Source organism: Exophiala bonariae, assembly GCF_035927105.1.
Source record: "Exophiala bonariae strain CCFEE 5792 chromosome Unknown scaffold_14, whole genome shotgun sequence".
Lineage (NCBI taxonomy): Eukaryota > Fungi > Ascomycota > Eurotiomycetes > Chaetothyriales > Herpotrichiellaceae > Exophiala > Exophiala bonariae.
In genome coordinates, this window is record NW_027042489.1 from 879,037 (window position 1) to 900,594 (window position 21,558).

Genomic DNA, 21,558 nt, shown 5'->3' on the forward strand with positions numbered 1-21,558 from the left:
ATTCGACTCAAATGAAACTCACGTGTTTGTAGAACTGGCCGCTGTGGGCCCGCGACAGTCTTCTTGTTCTCATGATGTGGTGCGTAATTGTTAGTAAGTGACTCTCAATAGCACTCTCGTATTTGACATGTATCCAAATTACTTGAATTCCAGCACCCAGACTAACAACTCTCTAGCTATTGGGGGATCCGTTCCTTGTAGGCTCCTTATCGCTCACGAATGGTTCCCTGACTTCAATGCCTAGATTTGGTCCTGCACTCAGCCCGATCGCTGTACCGTTTTTCGCCGAGTTCAACCAAATTCTCTTACTTGAGCGGCTATTACCTGTTGATCACTGGTGCGATCGGCTATTTTATTGCTCCACGCACTCGAAAATATGGTATGCGGCCTGGTCTCATCTTCTCCATGGTCTGCGCTTTGATCGGTGTCATCTGGGCAGCCGCCGCAACATTTCACAATTCATTTCTAGAAGCACGCATGATCCAAGGCCTAAGCATGGCGACCTTTGGAAGTGTGGCATATGCTTCCATTGGCGATCTCTACTTTGTCCACGGACGGGGGATACGTACAGCAGTATTAGTCATGATGTACCAGTCTCCAATATCCCGGCTCTTGTCGCAGGGAAGATGACTGCTGATAGCGTTGCAGAGTTGGGGGTATCCAACTAGCACTCTGTTGCTTCACCATTCCCTTGTATGTGTATGGGAAGAGACTGCGACTGTGGTGGCACAATCTTCTCTGGCCCAGAAGTTGATTGCGAGGCATTGAGCAGCAGGGCGACCCATGGCATTCAGAACGACGATGCTCTAAGAGACTGACTCCGACTACAAATAGATCCCAGCGGTCCAAGGGAATGTATTACTTTAGTGCTTCAGTGCTTCAGTGCTTCAGTGCTTCAGTGCTTCAGTGCTTCAGTGCTTCAGTGCTTCAGTGCTTTAGGGTGGTGGAATGTTCTCTGAGGATGAATAGGTTGCGCTAAATTGGTAAAACGTTGCCGTTGGAACATCACATGAGCTGCCATCTACCCAGATCTAGAGATTCGAATTGGGGATGGAGGGAGTAATTTCCTGCTCTGAGACTAACAACTCAAGAGCTTCAAATGCCTTTTCACTATCCATAACCACGTCGAAGCCTAGCATATCCTTATTGTACTCGGGATCAAGCCACCTGAAAATGCTCGGCTTGCTATAATCGGCCTTCTGGAGTTCAGCGTCACGTTCGACTTGCTCAGAACCATCCAACATATGGTACATCTTCCTGTTACTCATGGCGCCTTGAACGCTAGTCGTGGTACGAGACTTCCTCAGGCTTTCATATAATTTGAGTACATCGGTGACAGTCATACCAACAGCTGATGTGGATTGGAATAGTCCCAGTAGTCTACCGAGAACAGCACCGTCCTCGACAGCCATGGCGGCTCCTTGGGCTTGATATGGGAGAGTGGGATGGCAGGCGTCACCCAACAATGTTACGCTACCCTGTTCATTATTAGTGATATTGTGGCTTGGCTGCTGTATGGTTCTTTCTTTCCCACCTTTGTCCATGTTCGGAGTTCTTCATGGTGGCACAGTTTCCATTTTAGCGCGGATGAAACACAAGAGATAATCTTCTTTAGCCTGCGTTGAACAACGATGTGTGGTCATTAGTTATTGACCAATGATGACGCGGAACCGAGGCTCTGAGAAATGGGTTCGGGAAAGAAGACTTACGTATCATCCCAACCATCGAAAGTGTCCCGCATCTCATCGATATCGGCCTGTACCGTCCGTGCGGATGGCGGTATGTTGTCGGGGCGTAGGAGCACAAGATTGAACGTTTGCCCGCTATGAACCGGGTAGAATACAGCATGTTTATCTGGACCAAACCAGATGTTGACAGCTTGGGCTGAGCATATTTTTGCCACATGCGCATTATTCAATTTCAACAGTTCCGCTCTGGAGAAAGTGGCCCTGTAGGCCAAGTCACCCGTCTCGACCGGTGGTGACGGTGTCCCGAGAAGCTCTTCTCTGGTTGTCGACCATAGCCCTGCAGAATGTTAACTGTATTGTTATGGAAGCGTGAATGGGTCATCTCACCATCGGCACCTACGATAACGTCGGCCTTCATGGTCCTGCCATCACCAAGGACCACATGCGGCGCGTCAAAATCGAGATCGATCATATTTGCACCCAGGATAATTTGTGCCCCTGCCGCGGTGGCCTCCTCGAGCACAATCCTGACATAATCCGCTCGGTGAAGAACACTTTTGGCACATCATTGTCAGAGAAACTGTCATAGAAGAGGCGAATGAGAAGATACTCACAGCCAAGGGGCACCGTATTTCTCCACGCATCGATCACCCAGAGATCTCTCTTGAAGGACTTGACCATTGGAGTACCGCCGAACGAAAATCTGCGCCAGAGTTGTTGCCTCTTGTTGGATCTTCTCCAAGATTCCGAGTGAACGACACACTCGAGCTCCATTTGGTGGGATTTGAATGCCGGCTCCTACCTAGATTGTGCTCAGTTTCAGTAACGCGATACATTTGCGAGGTTATAATTCAGGCAAGGAGTCGTACAGGCAGAATTTCAGATGCTCGCTCGAGCACGACTACCTCAATTCCTTCGCGACGACAGGCGAGCGCACAAGCCAGGCCTCCCAAGCCCGCCCCTATGATGACCACCTTCATCCCTTCAGAGACGTCACAGCTATTCACGGTGTCGACGTTCAGCGAAAAGTCACGGATCGAGCCATTCAGTGCAGAGGATCTTGATCAATGACCGTACTGTACGAAGTATCAAGCGTTCGTGGCGGCACAGATTTCAGGCATATACTCACGTTGGGCCCTCTTGGGACTTTCATATATTCTGCTTTGCCATTTCATGTGGCTGTTGCATATTTCGATCGACTGGGCGGGGGTGATGCGCCGGTAAATATGAATACCGGGGTGTGCCGTTTCATGGACAATTACAGAACAACTGCCGCGATGTAAGTGTAATAACAAGATACGAATACGACGTCAGACTGATCGCTCAGCGCGGGGACGGTTGATCAATAATAGTGTTATTTTTGCTTTGCCTTCCGAGAATATCTTACGCTGTTACTCAAAGGTACTATGAAGGATGATGGCCTATGAAGATTGTAAGAGGTGTTGCGAACTTGCGGAGAGGTGGAGGTTGAAAGAGAGTAGCGGTAGATCCAACTCTCTGTAGGCCTTAGTGTCCTTGATCCCCTAAGCAGCCCCCTTGGCCCGAGGCTCTCTGTCTCTCTAGTCTTGTTGCCCCGGAATGTACCTCAGTACCTGGGGAGGTATCCGTTCATCATCACGGCACCGAGTCCCAGGTTACTTTAATGTGTACTTAGATACCTGGGTAGTTAGGCATGGCCCAATCCATAAGCCCCGCAGGCGGCGTGATTAAAAGAAATTTTCTATGCTGGCTGCACGACTCTGGAATTCCATTCACATCGATATCAACTTTTCATCCCTTGGAAATTTTGCTCAGATGCTTCCGAACGAGAACGACATGCGCAACATGCTACCTGTTTCCTCTATTTTGACTTGACGAAGGGGATCGATCTTGCTTCTTTAAAGACGGTGCTCGTGAAGCCCCACACAGCTCGACATTCCAGCATTGATACTGCTCCACACCCGGGATGTCCACATGTTACTAGCAAGATGCACTAGCTGGCCATCCCTTCAGTGGCGTTGCCACAACTGACCACGATGTTCTGGCTCTAAACGCGGGGCTCAAATGGGACCAGGACATCGAATATAACACAGATGTTTCATTCGAATCTGCGAGATATCGATCCATCTTGATTCTCTCCGCAACATATTGCGTTTGGCTGTCACCACGGATTCCAAGGTCTGTAGCTATGGCATCTTCAGAGAAACCGTGGGTTATTATTGTTGGCGCTGGCCCTTCAGGACTTCTTCTCGCCCTCAACCTTGGGAAGAAGGGGATTCCAGTCCATGTTCTGGAGGGATCGAGTGAGTTAGACGATTCGCCACGAGCGGCGTACTACGGTCCTCCCGCAGCGTATGAGCTACGACGCGCAGGAGTGATCGATGAGATCCGAAAGGATGGATTCGACCCGGTTATCATGTGCTGGAGAAAGCTCGATGGTACCTATCTTGCTGGATTCAACAACTCGCTTATGAAAGATAATCCGGATCGGTTGGCGTGTATGCCACTTGCTCAGCTTGATCGGCTTCTCTACCGACATGCCACCGCCGAGCCTTCGGTGAAAGTGTCTTTCAATCATAAGGTCCTCGACATAGGCCAGGACGAAGAGAAAGCGTGGGTTCAAGTCGAAACGCCCGAAGGTGAGAAGCGCCTGGAAGCGACCTATATCGTGGGATGTGATGGAGCTTCTTCCGTGGTTCGCAGACGCCTGTACCCCGATAGAGAAAGCTTTCCTGGTTACACCTGGGATAAGCAAATTGTGGCCACCAATGTAAGAATGCAAAATCTGGGAGTTACACGTTGAGCCTCTAAACATTTCCTAGGTTGCCTACCCGTTTGAAAAATTCGGTTATGAGGATGTGCAATTTTTCATTCACCCAGAGCATTGGCATATGGTAGCTCGGTTGACCAAGAATCCCGACCCGACCAAATTGAGCAATTGGCGAGTGTCGTACGGAGAAATCACAGGTTTGACAAACGAAGAATATATTGCACGACAACCAATGAAATTCGAAGCCATGCTGCCTGGCCATCCAAAGCCTGGTGATTACGAGCTTTCTGCCATCAGTCCATATAAAATTCATCAACGCTTGGCCAAAAGTTTGCATGTTGGGAGGTTTTTGCTCGCCGCAGACGCCGCGCACAGTGAGTCTTGGATCGTGTCTTCAACCGAAAGGTATGAGTGCTAACTCAAAGCGCAGTTTGCAACCCTTTTGGTGGTCTAGGATTGACAGGTGGCATCGTTGATGTTGGTGGCCTCTCCGATTGCCTGATTGGCATTTACGAAGGGAAAGCAGACGATAGCATTCTGGATAAGTATTCGGATGTCCGCCGAGAGAAATTTCAAACCGTGACGGACCCTGTGTCAACGGACAATGTTACTCGACTATTCAGTCAGGATCCAGAAAAGGCACTTGAGACGGACGAGTTCTTGAAGATGCTCAACAGGATTAAAGACGATGACAAGGCCCAGATAGAGTTTATGCATGGTCCATTTGCGCTCTCGTACGACTTTACCCAGCACTACAACACAAAGCAAACGGAGAGAGCTCCTGAGAAAGGGGCAGTGGATAGTGTAGCACAATTGGCACCCGTTGGTGCAGATTGAGAGAACTTGGAGTGTGCCTGGATGGCAATGACAATGGGAACAAGTGTACATAATTTACGAGCTGTGGACCCAGCAAGGAGTAGATAGATTCAAAGCTCTTGATCAATGATTTCGTGTCCCAGGAGTTGATGTTCTGAGATACTGGTCTCAATTACTCGTTAGTTGATTCTTATCCGTTTGAGCTCCCTTTGGAGAGGCACCCAAGAGGGAGAGACACGGCCTCGGATGAACGCGTGGGCACATCCGGGCGTGGGAGACGTCACATGCCGTGTGGGAGTTAGGCTCCTAGTGCGGAGGTCAATTGAGGACGTCATTCAGTATGGTCCTAGCGCACATCGCGGGTGGAAGGTACGACTTGGAGCGTGGGATATGCTATGCACCTTCCTTGACTGCATTTCACAGGTTGGCCGTGTTCCTGGAAAGAAGATTTTCTGCACTGCGCACTCAACCGCCACGACACCGACACCGTGAAGCTCAAACTTAACCACATTCTCATCGTCAATCAAATCTTGATCTCGCCTTGTAATTACTACACTTCTCTATTCAGTCAATCCGTATGTCTTCACTATCATAGCCGAGAGCTCGCTGTCGCTACAGATCCAACCCCACGTTTCCCGCAGATGAGCTCTTGATGCGCCAGCCATGAAACCATCTGATCAAGGACCACTCTTGCGTCGAAAGTCTTCTACACCTCACTATCAAACATTTGGTGGTATCTCGCCGCCTAAATCACGAGGACAACCATTGTCCGAATCCTCAAACTCCTCCACCCATGACCTCCATTCCCAGAACCCCGACAATCAACATGCCTCTCCTCTCCCTAAAAAGCAGATGGCTATTTTGGCCATTATAGCGTTGTGTGAACAGACGGCCCTCAACTCCATCAGTCCCTATCTGCCTGCTATGGCATCGACCTTTCCAGAAGTCAATCCGGGACAAGTTGGTGTTTACGTGGGCACCATCGCATCCGCGTTTGCGCTGGCCCAACTAGCCACCAATTTCTTCTGGGGATGGTTGTCAGATCATATAGGCAGAAAGCCGGTCATATTAATGGGGACATTTTTCACTGCGGCCTGTTTTGTTGCCTTTGGGTTCTGCAGGACTCTGTGGCAAGCCGTCTTGGTACAGGCATTGATGGGGCTGTTGAACGGAAATCAGGGAGTTGTATCTACATGTCTGGGAGAAATCACTGATCGCAGTAATCAGTCACAAGCATTCACCTATCTACCAGTGTTATACGGCCTCGGGGGTATTACCGGACCAATTATCGGTGGCTTACTTGTGTTTGAGAACAATCCGTTCAACAAGTCGAAGCCCAACCCATATCCCTATCTACTGCCGAATTTGCTTTCGGCAGCAGTCCTTGTCGTGGACCTGGTCTTGACCACCATTTTTCTAGAGGAGAGCTTGGAAGAGGCACAATACCAGGCACCTTTGGGTAAACGCGTACGAAACCTCTTCACCTGGCTGTGGGAGTTCTCCAGTTCAAGCAGACCATCCTACCTTCGACGCAAAAACACACCTTCTCATCATGGTGACGAAAGCCACGGTAATGGCATACTTGACGCTTCAGATGACGATGATAGTGATAGCAATGCTGAGCCGCCCACATTCTTTCACGCTTCACAGGAACTGAAGAGCAGTGACGTACTGAACCGCGATACCATATTGCTTCTTTTGACCTACCTCATCTTCCAACTGTCCAACATATCCTTCAATTCACTTTTTCCAATCTTCGCACAAGCCGCTCCTCCTACCGGCCGTGATTTGGCACCGGATGAGATAGGACTTTCTCTCGCTTTTGCCGGACTGGTGACGATTCTTTTTCAGGTTGGTCTGTTTGGAAAGCTGAGGGATAAGGTGGGCAATAGATGGGCCTACAGGGCGGGATTTGGTGGGTTTGTGATTGCCTATGTTCTGATGCCCTGGGTTGGGTACAAAGAACCTGGTCAAGGCAAGTGGGCGATATCATACGGGAAAGCCTGGCTGTGGTTTGAGGTTTGCATTGTTCTACTCGTCAAGACTGTTGCGGCAGTCGGAGGCTTGACGAGTGCTTTGTTATTGGTACTTCCTCCACTCCCCATACCTCAACCAAGGGGTTTGATATCAGCTACTAATTCGATTGTTAGATCACGAATTCTGCACCAAACCACAATGTTCTGGGAACGTTGAACGGATTAGCACAAACACTATCGGCGGCTGGACGCGCCGTAGGTCCTTTTGTGTCTGGTGGTCTTTTCTCCCTTGCCACCCGAGTAGAACCAAAGGGTGAGGCGCTGGCTTTTGGTTTGTTCGGAGGCATCGCCTGTCTAGGGTTTGCCTTGAGTTTTGGTGTAAGATCATCCAACCTTGAGGCGGCAGGATGGGAGACGGATGATGATAATGAGGATGACGATGACGCGAGTGACAAGTCTGACGAAGAGGAAGAGGTATAGTAAGAAAATCTCCAACGGCATTTGGGACAATAAGGGGCCAAGATAAAACACGTTTACAGGATTAGGCAGAAAGAGGTCTGGGTTTACGCACTTCTGGAAGATTACTATCGATTCGAAGCTGGTCGTTTCGAAATGGCAGAAGGAATTGGGAATACAGTGCACCGCCCATGAAATGTCCATGAAGAATTAAACAAGAGCAAAACAACCACCAGAAACTAGCATCTCAGGCACCCAGGGCATGCCTTATTTTCCATCCTGTCGCCCGCCGTACTCAACTACTACAGGATAATGGAAGCTGACCAGTTCTGCTGAGCATGCTTCACCCACAACGGACATCGTCCTACACATCGCCCCTCGTCTTCTTCACTTGTTCTCACACCTTTCTTTCCATCACCCTCATATCAAGTCAAACATGTTCTACATCCCATCAGCGCGGCGGTTCATCTTACCAGCACTCGTCGTGCTGATCGTGCTCATACTTACCCACCTCTTCATCCAATACGAGCACCAGCCATCCTGGTCCCGGACGAACCTGTGGCAAGCTGCGTTGCAGAGATATGTCACCCGCGGAGTGCACATTCTACCAGGTCGGAACCAGACGCGGTCTGAAGATGTCTTTGGCGCTTACGACTATAGTGGCGGCCATATTCAACCCGACTCTGAGCAAGCCTTGTGGGCCGCCGTCTACAACGAATTGACTTTTTCAGATGTATCGTTGGCGCAGCAGACCCTATCCCAAACCCATCACCAGGAGCAAGAAGTCTTCTTCCCAGCCGCGCATCCTCGGCTAAAACCCTTCCTCACCTGTGATTCGAATGCCGTTAATACATATACCTCACATCTGCGTCTTTCTGCTAAAATCCACAACATCAACTTGACACTTGCGTTGTCGTCGACATCCCATGATCCAAACAGTCGCTTTTTCAACCCAGCCATCATCCCACTGCCTCACTGGTCTACGTCCGGTGGCACCACGGCTAGCGCGAAGTACGTGCTCGTCTCTCGCCTTGTCACCACCGGCTTCCATCAGGAGTCACACATCTGCCTCGCGGACATCTGTCTACCCGATCACCACCTCAACCAGAGATCTCCTGCAGCTTCGACATCAAACACTTCGAGTCCCAAGCCGGCCAGCAAGATCCTCCCACCCGACACAAGACCATGCACCGCGCAAGACAGCTCAATACTCGGCGCCCACGGCGGCATGCGCTGCATCACGGAGCCTGTCAAGATCAACATCCCGTCCACACCGGCCGAGCACTGCGATGCAGCGTGGCTCGCGTTCCCAGATATTCCTGGGTTCCACGACCCACGGGTTTTTTGGAGTGGGAAAGGCGAGCCGTTGATCCTCGTCAACAGCGCTAGTCGCTACGGCTGTGTGGGGTTATGGGTCGTGGATCTGAGACGCGTGTTTCCTGATCTGGCTGCTGTGTTGAAGCCTCGGCGGCAGGGCCGGGGAGGACGAGATGGCGATCATCATCGCGCAGGTCAGAATTTGCATGATGGGGTCAGTGGTAGCGCAGGTACAATGTTGATGAGTTATCCTCATCTCACGGAGATCACGCGCAATCCAAGATCGAGTCGTGCGCTTGTCGAGAAGAATTGGGTCATGTGGTTTCCGAATCATGAGGAGGCTTACGTCCAATACGACATGATGGGCAGCAATACCCCACGTGAAGAAATCAGCATGAATCAGACTTTGGGCAAGCGAACATGGGCACAAACTCATAATGATACAATCATCGAACCCAATGCTGATGGAAAGGGAAAGCATCGAGGAGGCCGCACATTCGCCAAACTTACAGGCAACGGCTTCACGACGCGCAACCTGACGTCTCCGCACGAACAGGCCTGCTTCACCGACGCCCACGGACGCGACAAGCTCGGAAACCGGGGCCACTGGCACCAAGGCTCGAACGCACTGCGGCTACTGCTGTGCACGCGCGCCGAGGCTCGTAGGGGCCAGTGCGACGAGGAAGACGCGGTCGACGACGGCAGATCGCTGCATTTCGCGGTCGTGCACCGCAAGTTCAGCAATGCTATTGATCTGCCGTTGCGGTACGAGCGCTACATGCTGCTCTGGGAGAGCAGGAAGCCGTTCAAAATGCTCGGCGTGAGTCGCTTCCCGCTGTTGATGCGTGAGGAGTGGGCGCGCCCGTGGTCCGTGGCGGAGAACTGGCCTGCTGCTGCTCCTGAGCGGACATTGCATAATGAGAATGAGAAGAAGTGGGGCAATTGGACGCTGCAGGATGATGTTGGGAGGAAAGTCCGATCGGAAGGTCGTGGACCCGGACACGGAGCAGGGTCTGGGAGTGGTGCTGAAGAGACCGATGGCCGCAGAACTGATTATTTGTCCGATGGCGACAATAATCAAGCAAGTTATTTCACGTACACGCCTAGTCTCACGTGGGCGTGGAAACCACAGTCGGCGGGTTTGGGTGAAGATGATGAAGACGACGTCGAGTACATGTCGCGTCTGGGCATGGGATATCTGGGTGACGAAGTCATTGTGGGCATCGGGATGGACGATGTACAACAGGGATTCGCCAAAGTCAAGGTCGAGGATTTGCTACAGTGCCTGAGGCTTTGTCCTGGGGTGGAGATCGCTGAGGAAGGAAAAATTTAAACCAAGAGATTGATATGGGCTGACGAGCCTGTTTGGGAGGAGGAGGATCTGTTAGAGTAGTCAGAAAGATTCCCTTTTTAGAGGAATGATAAATAGATTGTGGTGCAGTCTGATGATGACTAGGTACATGAGACTATCGAGAAAGAACATGATTATGACCCTCAGAGCAGCTCTCAACGTTAACAGCGACTGCCAGATGCCAATAACAATGACCACTCCCATGTTTCAGAGAAAGGCACATTGTCCAAAAGGCTCGGCTGTCTCAACTTTGGCTTTTCGGACTTCGAATCTTCATCGGGTGATCATGTTCCTTTTCTTGTTGCTGGTTCTGGGTCTAAGCGATTCACTTTTCTCCCTTGTCAATCTCTCTCGATGGATCAAAGATGAAGAGTGATGCAGACCCGCCATGGCCCGCAAATGCCATCCGAAGCGACGAAGAGCTGATCTTTGGGGCGGCTCAGGTTGAAAATAATATCATCCATCGTCACAGGCAGCGTTGACCGAACGGGTTGAAACTCTGCTCGGAAGCAGAACTCGACCACAGGCGGTCTGAGCGCATGAAGCACAACCTTGACAGGGTCGGCGCCTCGGATAGAGGTGTGCGTAGTTTCTCTTCATAGCCACCAGAATCTTCTTGCTCCTTCTGAAAGAAAAAGGACAGGCACCAGCAAACAGAAGAGTCGAGTGAAATGAACTCAACACCACAGACAGCCCATGACTCTTTCTCAGTTCTGCCTTTGACAAAAATATTTCACTCTTCACCCGTTCAGCCATGAATTTCCCAAGCTCTTTCAAATCGGGCACTTCCAACTCATGCGGACATCAGGATCGCAATATTTCAGGGCCGTAGAAATAGAAATAGAGCGGGGAACTGAGGTTCATCACGAGCGGGCGGGTGCTCTCGACGGATGATGGCGCACGAGCGCGAAATGTCATTCGACAATGAACAATTCGGAACCGTGTTGCCGTCTCGTCGTTCGAAAGGGAAAATGGGTCATTCAGAGGTGAGGATCGAGGGTGAAGGGACGAAGGGCGGGAGACCATGGTGGGTGGTCAGAGAAATAGCCACGGGCGGTAGAGTGCTTTGTTCTTTAAACAGCCATCTCCTTCGATATCGCGGGCACAAATCCTTTTTCTTCAAAGGTCAAGAAAGACACGAGTCTCGGAAGGCTGCATCCCTTCGATCTCTGTTCTTCTTGGTCCCTCAGTGGGCGTGTGCAGGGCTATTGAGGAAGGCGCAGTGACAAAAGACGGACCCTTGCAGCAAGGGATTCCCATGCCGACTGCGCCCTCTCTCTTCAGCCCTGACCTGTCGCCTTCGGATGGGGTTTAGCTCGGTTGTGTTGCGAAGAATGTGAAATTTTGTTTCGGCATCGAGATTTGACCTACGAAACATAGATCCATCAGACTTGTTGGAGGTTCTATGAGCGTGTTTTCTTGACTTACCCTCGGACTTGATGAGGATCAAGGAAACTTCAGATCACTTTTCGAGGTCAGCGCGTTTTGATGGATGCTCGCTCTGGCGTTTAGCCTTTAAGCCTAACCATGCATAGACAGGCGTGAACGGTCATGGTCGATGAGTCCACCATGGGGCAGAACCGGAGAAGACCGCAGGCTCAACCATCTGCGAACACATGAAACTGTAATTCGCACGACCACGGGTACTGAGTTACAACTTCTTCTTCATGGAGTGGGCGTTCAATAATGAATCCTTGTGTCTCATTTGCGATTTTCGACCTACAACCACCTTGAACAATGTGTATGTTTATTCATGAATTGTATGGCGATGCAGAGAATCCCTAAGAGAGACTCAGATCTCCAGTCATAAAGCCACTAGCTAGCAGATCAGTGATGTGCTTGTATCGAAGTCAGGGAAGGCACATCAGAACTCATGTTTCGATGGAAGAGCAACGGTAGTGGTGCTGATCATCGCTGACGACGTCTGTATGTGCTTCCAGAAATATTCACTTCATTTCTTCCCGCTATTGCCGCCACTGGGAGCAGTAGAGGAGCTACCACCGCTTCCATTGTTGTAGTAGGTAGAACCATTGGGGTTACTGTAGTAGTAGCTTCCATTTCTAAGAGGACAAGAGAGAAGGTCAGTGCTTGGATCTTCGGAGGTCGTAATAAGAGAAAAGGCAGCTTTCTGGGGCATAACGAACGTATTGGAATAGTGGTAAGCGTTCGAGTTTGTGGCACTTGAACCATAGTCCCGGGAGCAATAATGATTGCCCTATAAATCGAGTGAGCAAGAGTCAAGAGGGGTCGAGGATGTGGTGTCAACGTACTTGGCTGTTCGTGCCAGAGCTGGTGACATTGTAACCTTTATCGTTGCCCGACATGATTGCTTCTTTGAACGATTTTTGGTCTCCAGACAAGATATCAGTAGAGGAAACTATGGGCTTTCAGAAGAAAACGTTCTTGAAAGACTGGTAGTGAAGAAGCTAAGCAAGGTCCAGAGTCACTCTATCTAATAAGTACCTAGGTAGATACCCTCTCCTGCTCGTATCCCTCGCTGCCTCAGGCAGGCAGCAGTGAGGGGCACTTGGGGGTGTGAGGCAGCTGCACACTCACTTTACGCGTATTCGCGTCTGCTGAGACGCGTGAGCACGTGAAACTAATGCGTGCTCGGGGACAGGACCCACCGGATTCATTTTCATTAAGTAGAGAAAATGGTATCACCACTGCACACCCCACAAACGAATTGAAGGCGGACTAATGGTCTAGTTAGCTGCGTTACACGTGTTGCGTGAGAACGCATTTGTCGGGACAGGTTGCTACCGGGCCCACTCCCAGCTCCCAGTCACTGCAATTCTCAGCCCATTAACCGACCACCAGACATCTCACAAGAAATGTCCTCGTACTTCTGGTGGAGGCAAGATGCTGACACAGCCATCGCCTGCAGATCCTACTTAGGGTTTGTGCAATCAGTCCCTCGTGCGTAGCCTTGCCAACCACAAAAATTCCAGTTTTGTTTCCTCCGCTATCTGTGCTGTCACTGGATTTCCGCCGGGCTCTGCAGCCTGACTTCACACATGTCAGGGAACGCAAGTCGAAGCGCAGTCCATTAGCAGGTTGCTTGTTGCTACCGAGGCTACATCTGTCTCTTGAAGCTCTTCCTGATTTCCAACGCTTCGATGGCAGTATGTTCAAAAACAAATCGCCGTCCAACAAAGGCGATCCTGAGCGCCATGGGCTGTTTGTCCTGTTCCCTCCACCAGGTGGGACCTGGGATCTGGAGTATGTCACCTTGTAGAGTTCTCCAAGTTCTTGTCTTCTGACATGATGACTAGCATTATTATCGTTCATGGCTTAGGTGGCGATGCGTACACCACTTGGACGGCTGACAATAGGGTGATGTGGCCTCGAGACTTCATCCCCCAAGTAATCCCAAGTGCGAGGGTTATGACTTTCGGATACGATTCCAGATGGGCTTTCAGTCCTTCAACGGCCGATATCAAAGATTTTTCTCTTGATTTGCTCAATCGTCTGCGGAATAAACGCTGGTCGGCCGAGGTATACGCCCCCAGACTTTCTGTTGTTCCTCTTACCCATTTGGTCTAGGAAATGAATCATCCGATCTTGTTCATATGCCATTCGTTGGGAGGCATAGTGTGCAAAAAGGTATGTTAATATCCTCCACCTTCAATGGAGAGCTGAAATAAGAACAGGCTCTTCTCTTGGCTCAATCTTTGCCATTTTACACCAACATATACGAGAAAACTTCCACCATATTATTTTTCGTGGGTCTCCTAGTACAAAAAGCTGCAGTATACTTGCTCAGGGACTTCTAGGGCTGTCCACATCGTGGTTCGCGTGTCGCATCATGGGCAACCGTTGTTGGCAACTTCATCAATGCAAGCTCTTTCCACAAGCCAATCCAGCAAGGCTTACTCGCCGATCTTTCATTAAGTTCTCGGATTCTGGCAGACATCTCCACAGCATTTAAAGAAATTGTTGGAAGCATTGATATCAAGACTTTCTACGAGACTGCGATCATGCTGCCCCTCAAGACCCCAGTGAGTGGAGAAAGTGGCCCTCCTCATGCCAACATTGAATAACACATCCTTGCTCTACCTGATCCACAGGTGGTCGAGCGAGATTCTGCTGTCCTCGGGTTACCGAGTGAGCAGATTATTCCTATAGCTGCAAACCATCGTGAAATGGTACGCTTCTCGAACATCAATAGTGAGAAATTCGACGCCGTCAAATTTGCGCTAAGAGAGGCGAAGGAGGGAAGACCAATGGACCCTCAGAGCGTTCTCAATGGTGAGTATCTTTATTGTAAATTTCCTCTTAAGTGATAATAACCCTTTGAAGCCATCTTGTATCTTTCACAGCAGTTGAACGTTGTCGATTATGATACACAAATGGATCGTGTGCCCTCGAGATATGATGGTACGTGTGTCTGGCTACCATCTCACTTGAGCTTTGTAGCCTGGCATACCGAGTCCAAGAATGACTTGCTTTGGTTACGCGGGTACGCTGGTGTTGGAAAGTCAGTGATCACCAAGTACTTGATAACCGATGTCTTCAAAGCTCCATATGTCAGATCGAAAACTCAAGCCTCCGTTGGAGCAGAAACAGATTCAGAACATGGTCTCTTCCTGGCGTATTTCTTTTGCAGTGAGCGCAATCGACATTTGCAATCGGAGAGCAACCTGCTGAAAGCTATTTTGCACCAGCTTCTAAAGGCGAGCCCCCGGGAAGTTTCCAAAGCCATGCAAGGCTTTCGACAACAACGACAATCAAGGTTGGATTACTCTTTTCTATCAAGCCCGAACCTTTTATGGGAAGCCGTCAAATCTGCTCTACTGGCAACAACCTGGGGGACCACCTATTTTGTATTTGACGGTCTTGACGAGATGCTCGACCAAGACTTGAGGGCATTTTCTACCGGTCTGAAATCCCTGATAGAAAATGTGGTACCTCAAATTGAACCGCGCAACCTCAAAATACTGGTCACCAGCCGTCCCACTGCGAGCCTGGAGACAAGTCTGTCTTGTCCCTCGATTTCAATCCGCAGCGAAAGAGATGTCAGACACTTCGTTCAAGGCAGCACTACTGAACTGGCGCAAAGGTATACACTTTCTACCCAGTTGCAGTATGAAATTGTGGAACGCATCACCGAAAAAGCCCGAGGGATGTTTCTGTGGGCTGTGCTTGCATGGTACGAGTTATGCCGGGATGCCAGACGGCCCGAAGATTTTGCTATGAATCTGTCTCAGCTGCAAAAACTTCCTTCATCACTCGAGATGCTATATGAGGATATCCTCAATCGACTGTCTCCCACCTCTCGTTCGTTGGCTTTGAAAGCCTTCCCGTGGCTCACTTTGTAAACTAGACCATTACACATCAATGAGCTGCGGTTTGCAATTGCCATGCGTGATTACGCTGATGAGTCTGACGACTACCAGGCTACGCTGCAACGAATGATCAGTCCAAGGGCGTTGAGAGATCTGTGCCCTGAGTTGATCAGTGTCGGCACTGACGACAACGTGCAATTTGCCCACTCCTCAATCAAAGACTTCTTTCTTAGCGCCAACACTAGAGCACAGTATCGCATTAATGCTGTCAAGCTGCACTCAAACATCGCCATACTCTGCCTTAAGTGCTTTTCCATCCGAGGTTTTAATCCTGAGGCCATTCAAGCAGCTTTAGCGAAGACGCTCATTCGCGATGAAAGTGAGATGATCGATCTGCCTGCCAGATACTATCTACTTCCTTATGCTGCTGCCAATTGGTCTTACCATGCCAGCATGGTGGGCGAAGACTTGAAAGTTTGGGAAGCATTCAGATCGCTCGTTGGAAGGCCTAAGGAAACCACGTTGTGGTTGATGCTGGCTCGTTATGATGGTTCGCTAGGGGCACAACGTGGCTGGTACCTCGGCCGAGAGTTTTACGAAGATTTGAGCCTTCCACCACCGATTCACATTGCTGTGTTCCTCCAGAACATACATTTCGTCAGAAGACTGATCAAGAGCGGGGAAGATATCAATCAACTGAATAAAACATGGATGAACGCGTCGGAGGATTTTCGCAGGCCTCAGATGGCTGTTGGCGGCACGGTCCTGCACTCTCCTAACCTTGACCATGCTATGCTCCAGTTGCTCATCAATCTAGGGGCTGACATGAATATGCCCGATCGTGACGGAATCAGTGCTTTAGTCCATGCTGTCAATGAACAAGACGAGGACAAGGTTATCATGCTCCTTAGCCTTGCCAAGAAGCAGCGACAGGAATTTCCAGGAATTGGTTATGATCCGAATATCCTCAATCAAGCAGCTACCATGACAATGAGAAGGGCTGTTCTGGAGATCTTAGATGATCCGCTCGTCGATCTATCGCATCAGCGATTACTCGGCAATGATAAGAGTGTTCTGGGAGTGTATCACACATCGCCCCTCGAACATGCGTGTGTTCTCGGAATGTCCTCGATAGCAGATATAATGATCAAGCATCCACGCATGCAGGCAGCGCAGAAACGACTTGAGCTGAGGTCACCGAATAGAAATCCGACCTCTGTGGCTTTTCTCACAACACTTCAGGGCTGGGATGACTTGACGCTCATTGCTATCGAAAACTTTCGAACTGAGGTTGATCGCGAGAGAGATATGAATCAGAGGACAATTCTTATGCATGCTGCTTTGGAGGAATGGCACACTGTGCTCGAATATTGTGTTCAGCGTACGCAGAGATCTAGGTTGAATATTCAGGACAAGAATGGGCGAACAGCGCTTCACCATGCAGCTAAGGTGCGGAATTGGTTCGGCACGGAAAAACTGCTTAACGCTGGAGCCGATTTCCATATGGAAGACCATGAAGGAATGACCCCAGCGCATGCTGCAGCCGAAGCAGGCTCAGATCGTGTGCTCCGTATAATACTCGATCGCCGAGCGTTCAGTCCCGAGAGCGTCGATCACAAGCGACGAAACCTGTTGCATTATGTTGCAACATGGAATTTACATTCGATAGCTGAAACACTGCTAGAAATGGCTCCAGACCAGGTGTCAATGAAAGACTCCGATGGACGGACTCCGGTACATTTGGCAGCATTGTTCGGATCAACAGCCGTCATGGCTTTATTACTGTCAACTGGCCTTGTAGATATCAACGCTCAGGACCATGTAGGTAGGACGTTGCTTCATCTCGCTGTTGAAGGCAAGGTTGATTCCTGCATCGATGAGCTTTTGTCCCGGGAAGGTACAGATTTGAATATCATGGATCGCAATCTCAGATCACCTTATGACATGACGCAGGGCTTCAAGGACTTGGATCAAGCCGATAGAATCAGGATCATGTTGGAGGATGCCGGCTGTCGTCCTGGACTATGGCGCCCTCGACAAACATACCGCTCCTATCAACCTGCACCCACAATTGAGGTACCTGAATCATTCCGGTATTCAGCGAATTGGCAGCTATCATTAGTGCTCAAGCCACCGCAACCCCAGAACAAACATGAGCAAGGGGACAACCCTACTCCTGGTGAAATAGGTGAGGACCGAACAACAGATCCATCAATACGGAGGAAACCAGTACCGCCCAGGCTGCCGCCCCGATCATCGAGCTAGCCACGTTATCATATTGTGTATTGATTGTAAGATTCCTTCACCCTCGAAAAGGTCGTCGTCCGATATCAAAGCGAATAGTATCAATCAAGACCGTGACATCCAAACCACCAGCACCAAGCTATTTTCAGATCTTTTTAGACTCTCCCGCTTTGCCTTTCTGCTGATACTGCTCATCCGTAACCGGATCCAACCATGTAGTCTTCCCATGACTGATAGCCAAATGCGTCATCATACTGCCGTCGTCGGCGCCATGCCAGTGAGTCGTGCCTGGTGGTGCCCAAACAATATCTCCTACCTCCAAACGCTGGGGCTCCCCGCCTTTATCACATATCCATCCGGACCCGACTTTGACCTCCAGCACCTGCCCGTTTTCGTGGTGGTGCCAGTGTGTGCGGGCGCACGGCGTGAATGTGACGTGCCCGATGGTGATGCCTTCGGCCGTCAGGATGGGGTCCGCCCACACATCGCCTGTGAATGTTGCTCCGCGCTTTTCGGTCGAAACCCCGGGGGTGCGCGAGTTGCGGACTATTGTCATAGGCATCTTGGTGGGGAATATTAGTCTTTATTAATTTGTGATCAGATATCTGGTGTTTAATTTCGATGTATGAGGACTCAGAAGACGACTCATGGGCTGTCTTTGTGTGGATTGATAATCGTCGCTCTTCAATGAGAATAAGGGGATCCTTGGCCTGGCATGTCGTGCTTTCGCGATGAAGTCATCTCTGCATTCACACCCTCGGGCCCTGGCGGCGATGATAACCGATCGGGCACCGATGTCGGTGATTCTCTCTACATGATCTGCGGAAGCGATCGAAATCTCCAAATTTACGCGGCCGGGCCCCAGATGGATACAGCCTCGACATACATCTGATATGATCACCAGGTTTCTGCAAAGCTCAACCACATCCCCACATGCAAAAGAACTTCAACTCTGGGGACAGCAAGAATTTACTATATTCCCAATTGCACATCAGTGTCTGCACTATTTCCCATTTTTCTCTAATGCAAAATGTCTTGCTTTCAGCAGGGCGTAAATAGTTTCCAAACGAGGCATAGGAACACTGTGATCCCGACCCAACCGCACAGCATTTCCAACGATCGCCTCAACCTCGAACGACCGGCCCTGTTTGACATCCTGTAGCATACTCATCTCGCGTCCAGTTCCCGTCTCCGCCCTCCTCTTTGACAAACTAATCCTCTTCTCCGCTTCCTTCACGTCAATGCCTGGAATACCAACCTTGGCCGCGAGCGCGATGATCTCCAACATGACCTCCCACACCAGGTCATATGCGAATGGTGTCGAAGTCAACAGGAAATCACCGTCGGTGCACAGAGTCAACGCGCCAATGGGATTCCAAGGGCCGTTCATCAGTAATTTGGACCACCGAGCTATCTGGATGTCTTCGTGAACCTCTGCTCCACCCCCGCCTTTGATCAATAAGTCTGCAAACCTTGTAGCGGCGGATTTATGCGAGCGCGGTGCGTCGGCTGGATACGTGCCGACCTCGAGAAGATTGAGCATTTCTGGATACTCGATCGTCCCTTGTGCAGTCTGAGTGGCTGGCAGGTACACTACGCCGCTGAGAATCGGATTCTCCGGAAACTCATCAGCGACCTCTTTCTCGATGTTGATGCCATTCTGTGCGAGGACGATGGCGGTCTGTGGACGGCCCACCATCACCGGTCTGATCATGTCCGCTAAAGAGGGCTTGCTGCCTGGGAATGATTTGGCACAGACTAGTACGAAATCGTAGATTTTGTCTGATGGACAGTCTGCCACGCTGCGTACCACAAGGCCGGGTTTGTATCTCTGATCGCCAAATCGCACACTTTTGAGCGTGAAGCCGTCGTCCTTCACTGCTTGGTAGTTCGACCGACACACCGCGGTCACGTTACACCCGGCCTGTTGTAATTGGTAGAGATACACTGCCCCGATACTGCCAACGCCGAATATCAATATGTTCGTGGACGTCATAGCTCCTGTGGTGGTCGAGGCTGTAGTTGGTCAAGACGGGCTATGGCTCCCAGTTCGACCCCGATCTAAACAACGGAGTTCTTGTGCCTTGGGGAGGCACGTGGCAACGACGGGAAGATGTAAGCCAATTATCATATATTGGGACAAAGACTTGATTACTTCTCCAATGATCAACGTAGTCGTAGTCGGACGATAAGAGTCACAGCGAGTATATCGGACATGGTTACCGAGATATGTCTTGAGTTATCGGTATGTCATACCGTGCCGTAGGTACTGCTGACAAAGGTTGAAATCGGAGAACTCCATCTCTGTAACCTCAGCCCGACCTGTAAGTATGATATTATAATATTCATGAACTCGGTGCCTTTGCACCATAATACTCATTCTCATCAGCTCAGATTGGTGTAGACCAATAATCCGAGAGACTGTGTCCCATTTCAGCGAATGAAGATAGGTCCAATGCAATAACGTGACGAACTACCATCACTGAAGGCACCGACAAACCCTTAATATGACGAAGTGTTTCAATAAAATAGATATCCCCATTTCTGATTGAATTCGGGACTGATAAGCCAGGCATCAGGATCCCACGAAGCCCCATTCGATTTGACCGAAAACGATCGCATCAGGAAGAAATCACACAGTATATCTTTTACGTCAATCGTATCATTCAGGATGATCAAATTGTCGCGAAATCTTGGAAATGGAAATCGATCAATCCAGTCATGATGCGGCGTTGCAAGTTGCAGTGGTGTCGGGTAGAGCGACTCCGGGACGCTGAGTGGTTGAGGCGCCGACCTGTCGAATTTGGATCCGTTACAAGTCAGACCAAGAAGCGTGCCATTCTCAGTGACGGCAATTATGGCACCAGTTTTGGGATCAGACGGCAGGAGGACCTGATCAACTGGTAAAGGTGGTGATGTTGGCTGGTACAAGCCGATCTTCCCAGGGGTCGTCCACGGAGAAAAATCGACACATAATGGGACTTTGTTTCTCAAATCATCCGACAAAAGTCTGTCAAGCGCATCACAGTTCAGGGAAACAGCGTACGTTTTGCTAGTTCTCATACTTGAGTCGCATGATCTACGTTGGCTGACCACCGCTTGCTCTGGATTTTTGGCGCACTCTGACAGGCGTTTTCCTGTCACTTCAGTCAGTTCAGATGACAGAATATGGGGAAGACAGTAAGCGAGGCGCCTCACGTCGTGCCCTCTGAGCGAGCCGATTCTGTATTTGTTTTCTTTTCCTTGGATCAACCACACCATACCACGAATCGGGATTCTGACTTTGGGCATCTGTAGGCTCCATCGTAACAGTTCAGGGGTATGCGGGACCGTTACAGAGGACTAGTCATACATGTTTCGTAGCCTTGAGAGGAAGTTGGACACTAAGTAAAAGAGTATCGTTGTCGAGGGATGTAGTTTCGAGCCAAACGTACAACAGATCTTCAGGTGATAGCTTGATGGGAAGGACTAAAAGTAAGTAATTAACCCCCGCCGAAGATCTGAGTGCTGCAACTAATGCGTGACTGCATTAGCATGGCAAGCCTAACCGTTTCTTTCCATCTGGAGGGGTGGCAGGGATGTGAACCGAGAATCTAATTCACAGTCCAGCGAATCACTGTTCTGGACTTCACAAATGACCCAAATGACGGGTGGGAAACTACTTAATTTCTGA

The 21,558-nt window shown here is 50.0% G+C and overlaps 11 protein-coding genes across 11 annotated transcripts; 6 read left to right on the plus strand and 5 right to left on the minus strand.

Annotated features, from left to right (window-relative positions):
• Nucleotides 1–74: 74 nt before the first annotated feature.
• LTR84_002948 (uncharacterized protein) lies at nucleotides 75–630 on the plus strand (the record flags this gene model as incomplete). Its single annotated transcript, XM_064846548.1, has 2 exons — nucleotides 75–79; nucleotides 291–630. The coding sequence occupies 2 exons, from the start codon at nucleotides 75–77 to the stop codon at nucleotides 628–630; spliced, it is 345 nt and encodes a 114-aa protein (XP_064706158.1).
• A 401-nt stretch (nucleotides 631–1,031) lies between these two features.
• LTR84_002949 (uncharacterized protein) lies at nucleotides 1,032–1,716 on the minus strand (the record flags this gene model as incomplete). Its single annotated transcript, XM_064846549.1, has 2 exons — nucleotides 1,032–1,426; nucleotides 1,710–1,716. The coding sequence occupies 2 exons, from the start codon at nucleotides 1,714–1,716 to the stop codon at nucleotides 1,032–1,034; spliced, it is 402 nt and encodes a 133-aa protein (XP_064706159.1).
• A 2,139-nt stretch (nucleotides 1,717–3,855) lies between these two features.
• LTR84_002950 (uncharacterized protein) lies at nucleotides 3,856–5,274 on the plus strand (the record flags this gene model as incomplete). The annotated part of the gene is made up of 3 exons (XM_064846550.1): nucleotides 3,856–4,437; nucleotides 4,490–4,811; nucleotides 4,868–5,274. 3 exons carry the CDS (start codon nucleotides 3,856–3,858, stop codon nucleotides 5,272–5,274), a joined length of 1,311 nt encoding a protein of 436 aa, XP_064706160.1.
• A 642-nt stretch (nucleotides 5,275–5,916) lies between these two features.
• LTR84_002951 (uncharacterized protein) lies at nucleotides 5,917–7,709 on the plus strand (the record flags this gene model as incomplete). The annotated part of the gene is made up of 2 exons (XM_064846551.1): nucleotides 5,917–7,338; nucleotides 7,404–7,709. 2 exons carry the CDS (start codon nucleotides 5,917–5,919, stop codon nucleotides 7,707–7,709), a joined length of 1,728 nt encoding a protein of 575 aa, XP_064706161.1.
• Nucleotides 7,710–8,121: 412 nt separating this feature from the next.
• Nucleotides 8,122–10,335, plus strand: LTR84_002952 (uncharacterized protein; the record flags this gene model as incomplete). The annotated part of the gene is made up of 1 exon (XM_064846552.1): nucleotides 8,122–10,335. The coding sequence occupies one exon, from the start codon at nucleotides 8,122–8,124 to the stop codon at nucleotides 10,333–10,335; it is 2,214 nt and encodes a 737-aa protein (XP_064706162.1).
• Nucleotides 10,336–12,304: 1,969 nt separating this feature from the next.
• Nucleotides 12,305–12,677, minus strand: LTR84_002953 (uncharacterized protein; the record flags this gene model as incomplete). Its single annotated transcript, XM_064846553.1, has 2 exons — nucleotides 12,305–12,568; nucleotides 12,624–12,677. 2 exons carry the CDS (start codon nucleotides 12,675–12,677, stop codon nucleotides 12,305–12,307), a joined length of 318 nt encoding a protein of 105 aa, XP_064706163.1.
• A 2,053-nt stretch (nucleotides 12,678–14,730) lies between these two features.
• LTR84_002954 (uncharacterized protein) lies at nucleotides 14,731–15,674 on the plus strand (the record flags this gene model as incomplete). Its single annotated transcript, XM_064846554.1, has 2 exons — nucleotides 14,731–14,737; nucleotides 14,773–15,674. 2 exons carry the CDS (start codon nucleotides 14,731–14,733, stop codon nucleotides 15,672–15,674), a joined length of 909 nt encoding a protein of 302 aa, XP_064706164.1.
• A 42-nt stretch (nucleotides 15,675–15,716) lies between these two features.
• On the plus strand, nucleotides 15,717–17,906 carry LTR84_002955 (uncharacterized protein; the record flags this gene model as incomplete). The annotated part of the gene is made up of 1 exon (XM_064846555.1): nucleotides 15,717–17,906. One exon carries the CDS (start codon nucleotides 15,717–15,719, stop codon nucleotides 17,904–17,906), a length of 2,190 nt encoding a protein of 729 aa, XP_064706165.1.
• A 124-nt stretch (nucleotides 17,907–18,030) lies between these two features.
• LTR84_002956 (uncharacterized protein) lies at nucleotides 18,031–18,447 on the minus strand (the record flags this gene model as incomplete). The annotated part of the gene is made up of 1 exon (XM_064846556.1): nucleotides 18,031–18,447. One exon carries the CDS (start codon nucleotides 18,445–18,447, stop codon nucleotides 18,031–18,033), a length of 417 nt encoding a protein of 138 aa, XP_064706166.1.
• Nucleotides 18,448–18,888: 441 nt separating this feature from the next.
• On the minus strand, nucleotides 18,889–19,881 carry LTR84_002957 (uncharacterized protein; the record flags this gene model as incomplete). The annotated part of the gene is made up of 1 exon (XM_064846557.1): nucleotides 18,889–19,881. One exon carries the CDS (start codon nucleotides 19,879–19,881, stop codon nucleotides 18,889–18,891), a length of 993 nt encoding a protein of 330 aa, XP_064706167.1.
• A 524-nt stretch (nucleotides 19,882–20,405) lies between these two features.
• LTR84_002958 (uncharacterized protein) lies at nucleotides 20,406–20,948 on the minus strand (the record flags this gene model as incomplete). The annotated part of the gene is made up of 1 exon (XM_064846558.1): nucleotides 20,406–20,948. One exon carries the CDS (start codon nucleotides 20,946–20,948, stop codon nucleotides 20,406–20,408), a length of 543 nt encoding a protein of 180 aa, XP_064706168.1.
• Between the last annotated feature and the right edge of the window lie 610 nt (nucleotides 20,949–21,558).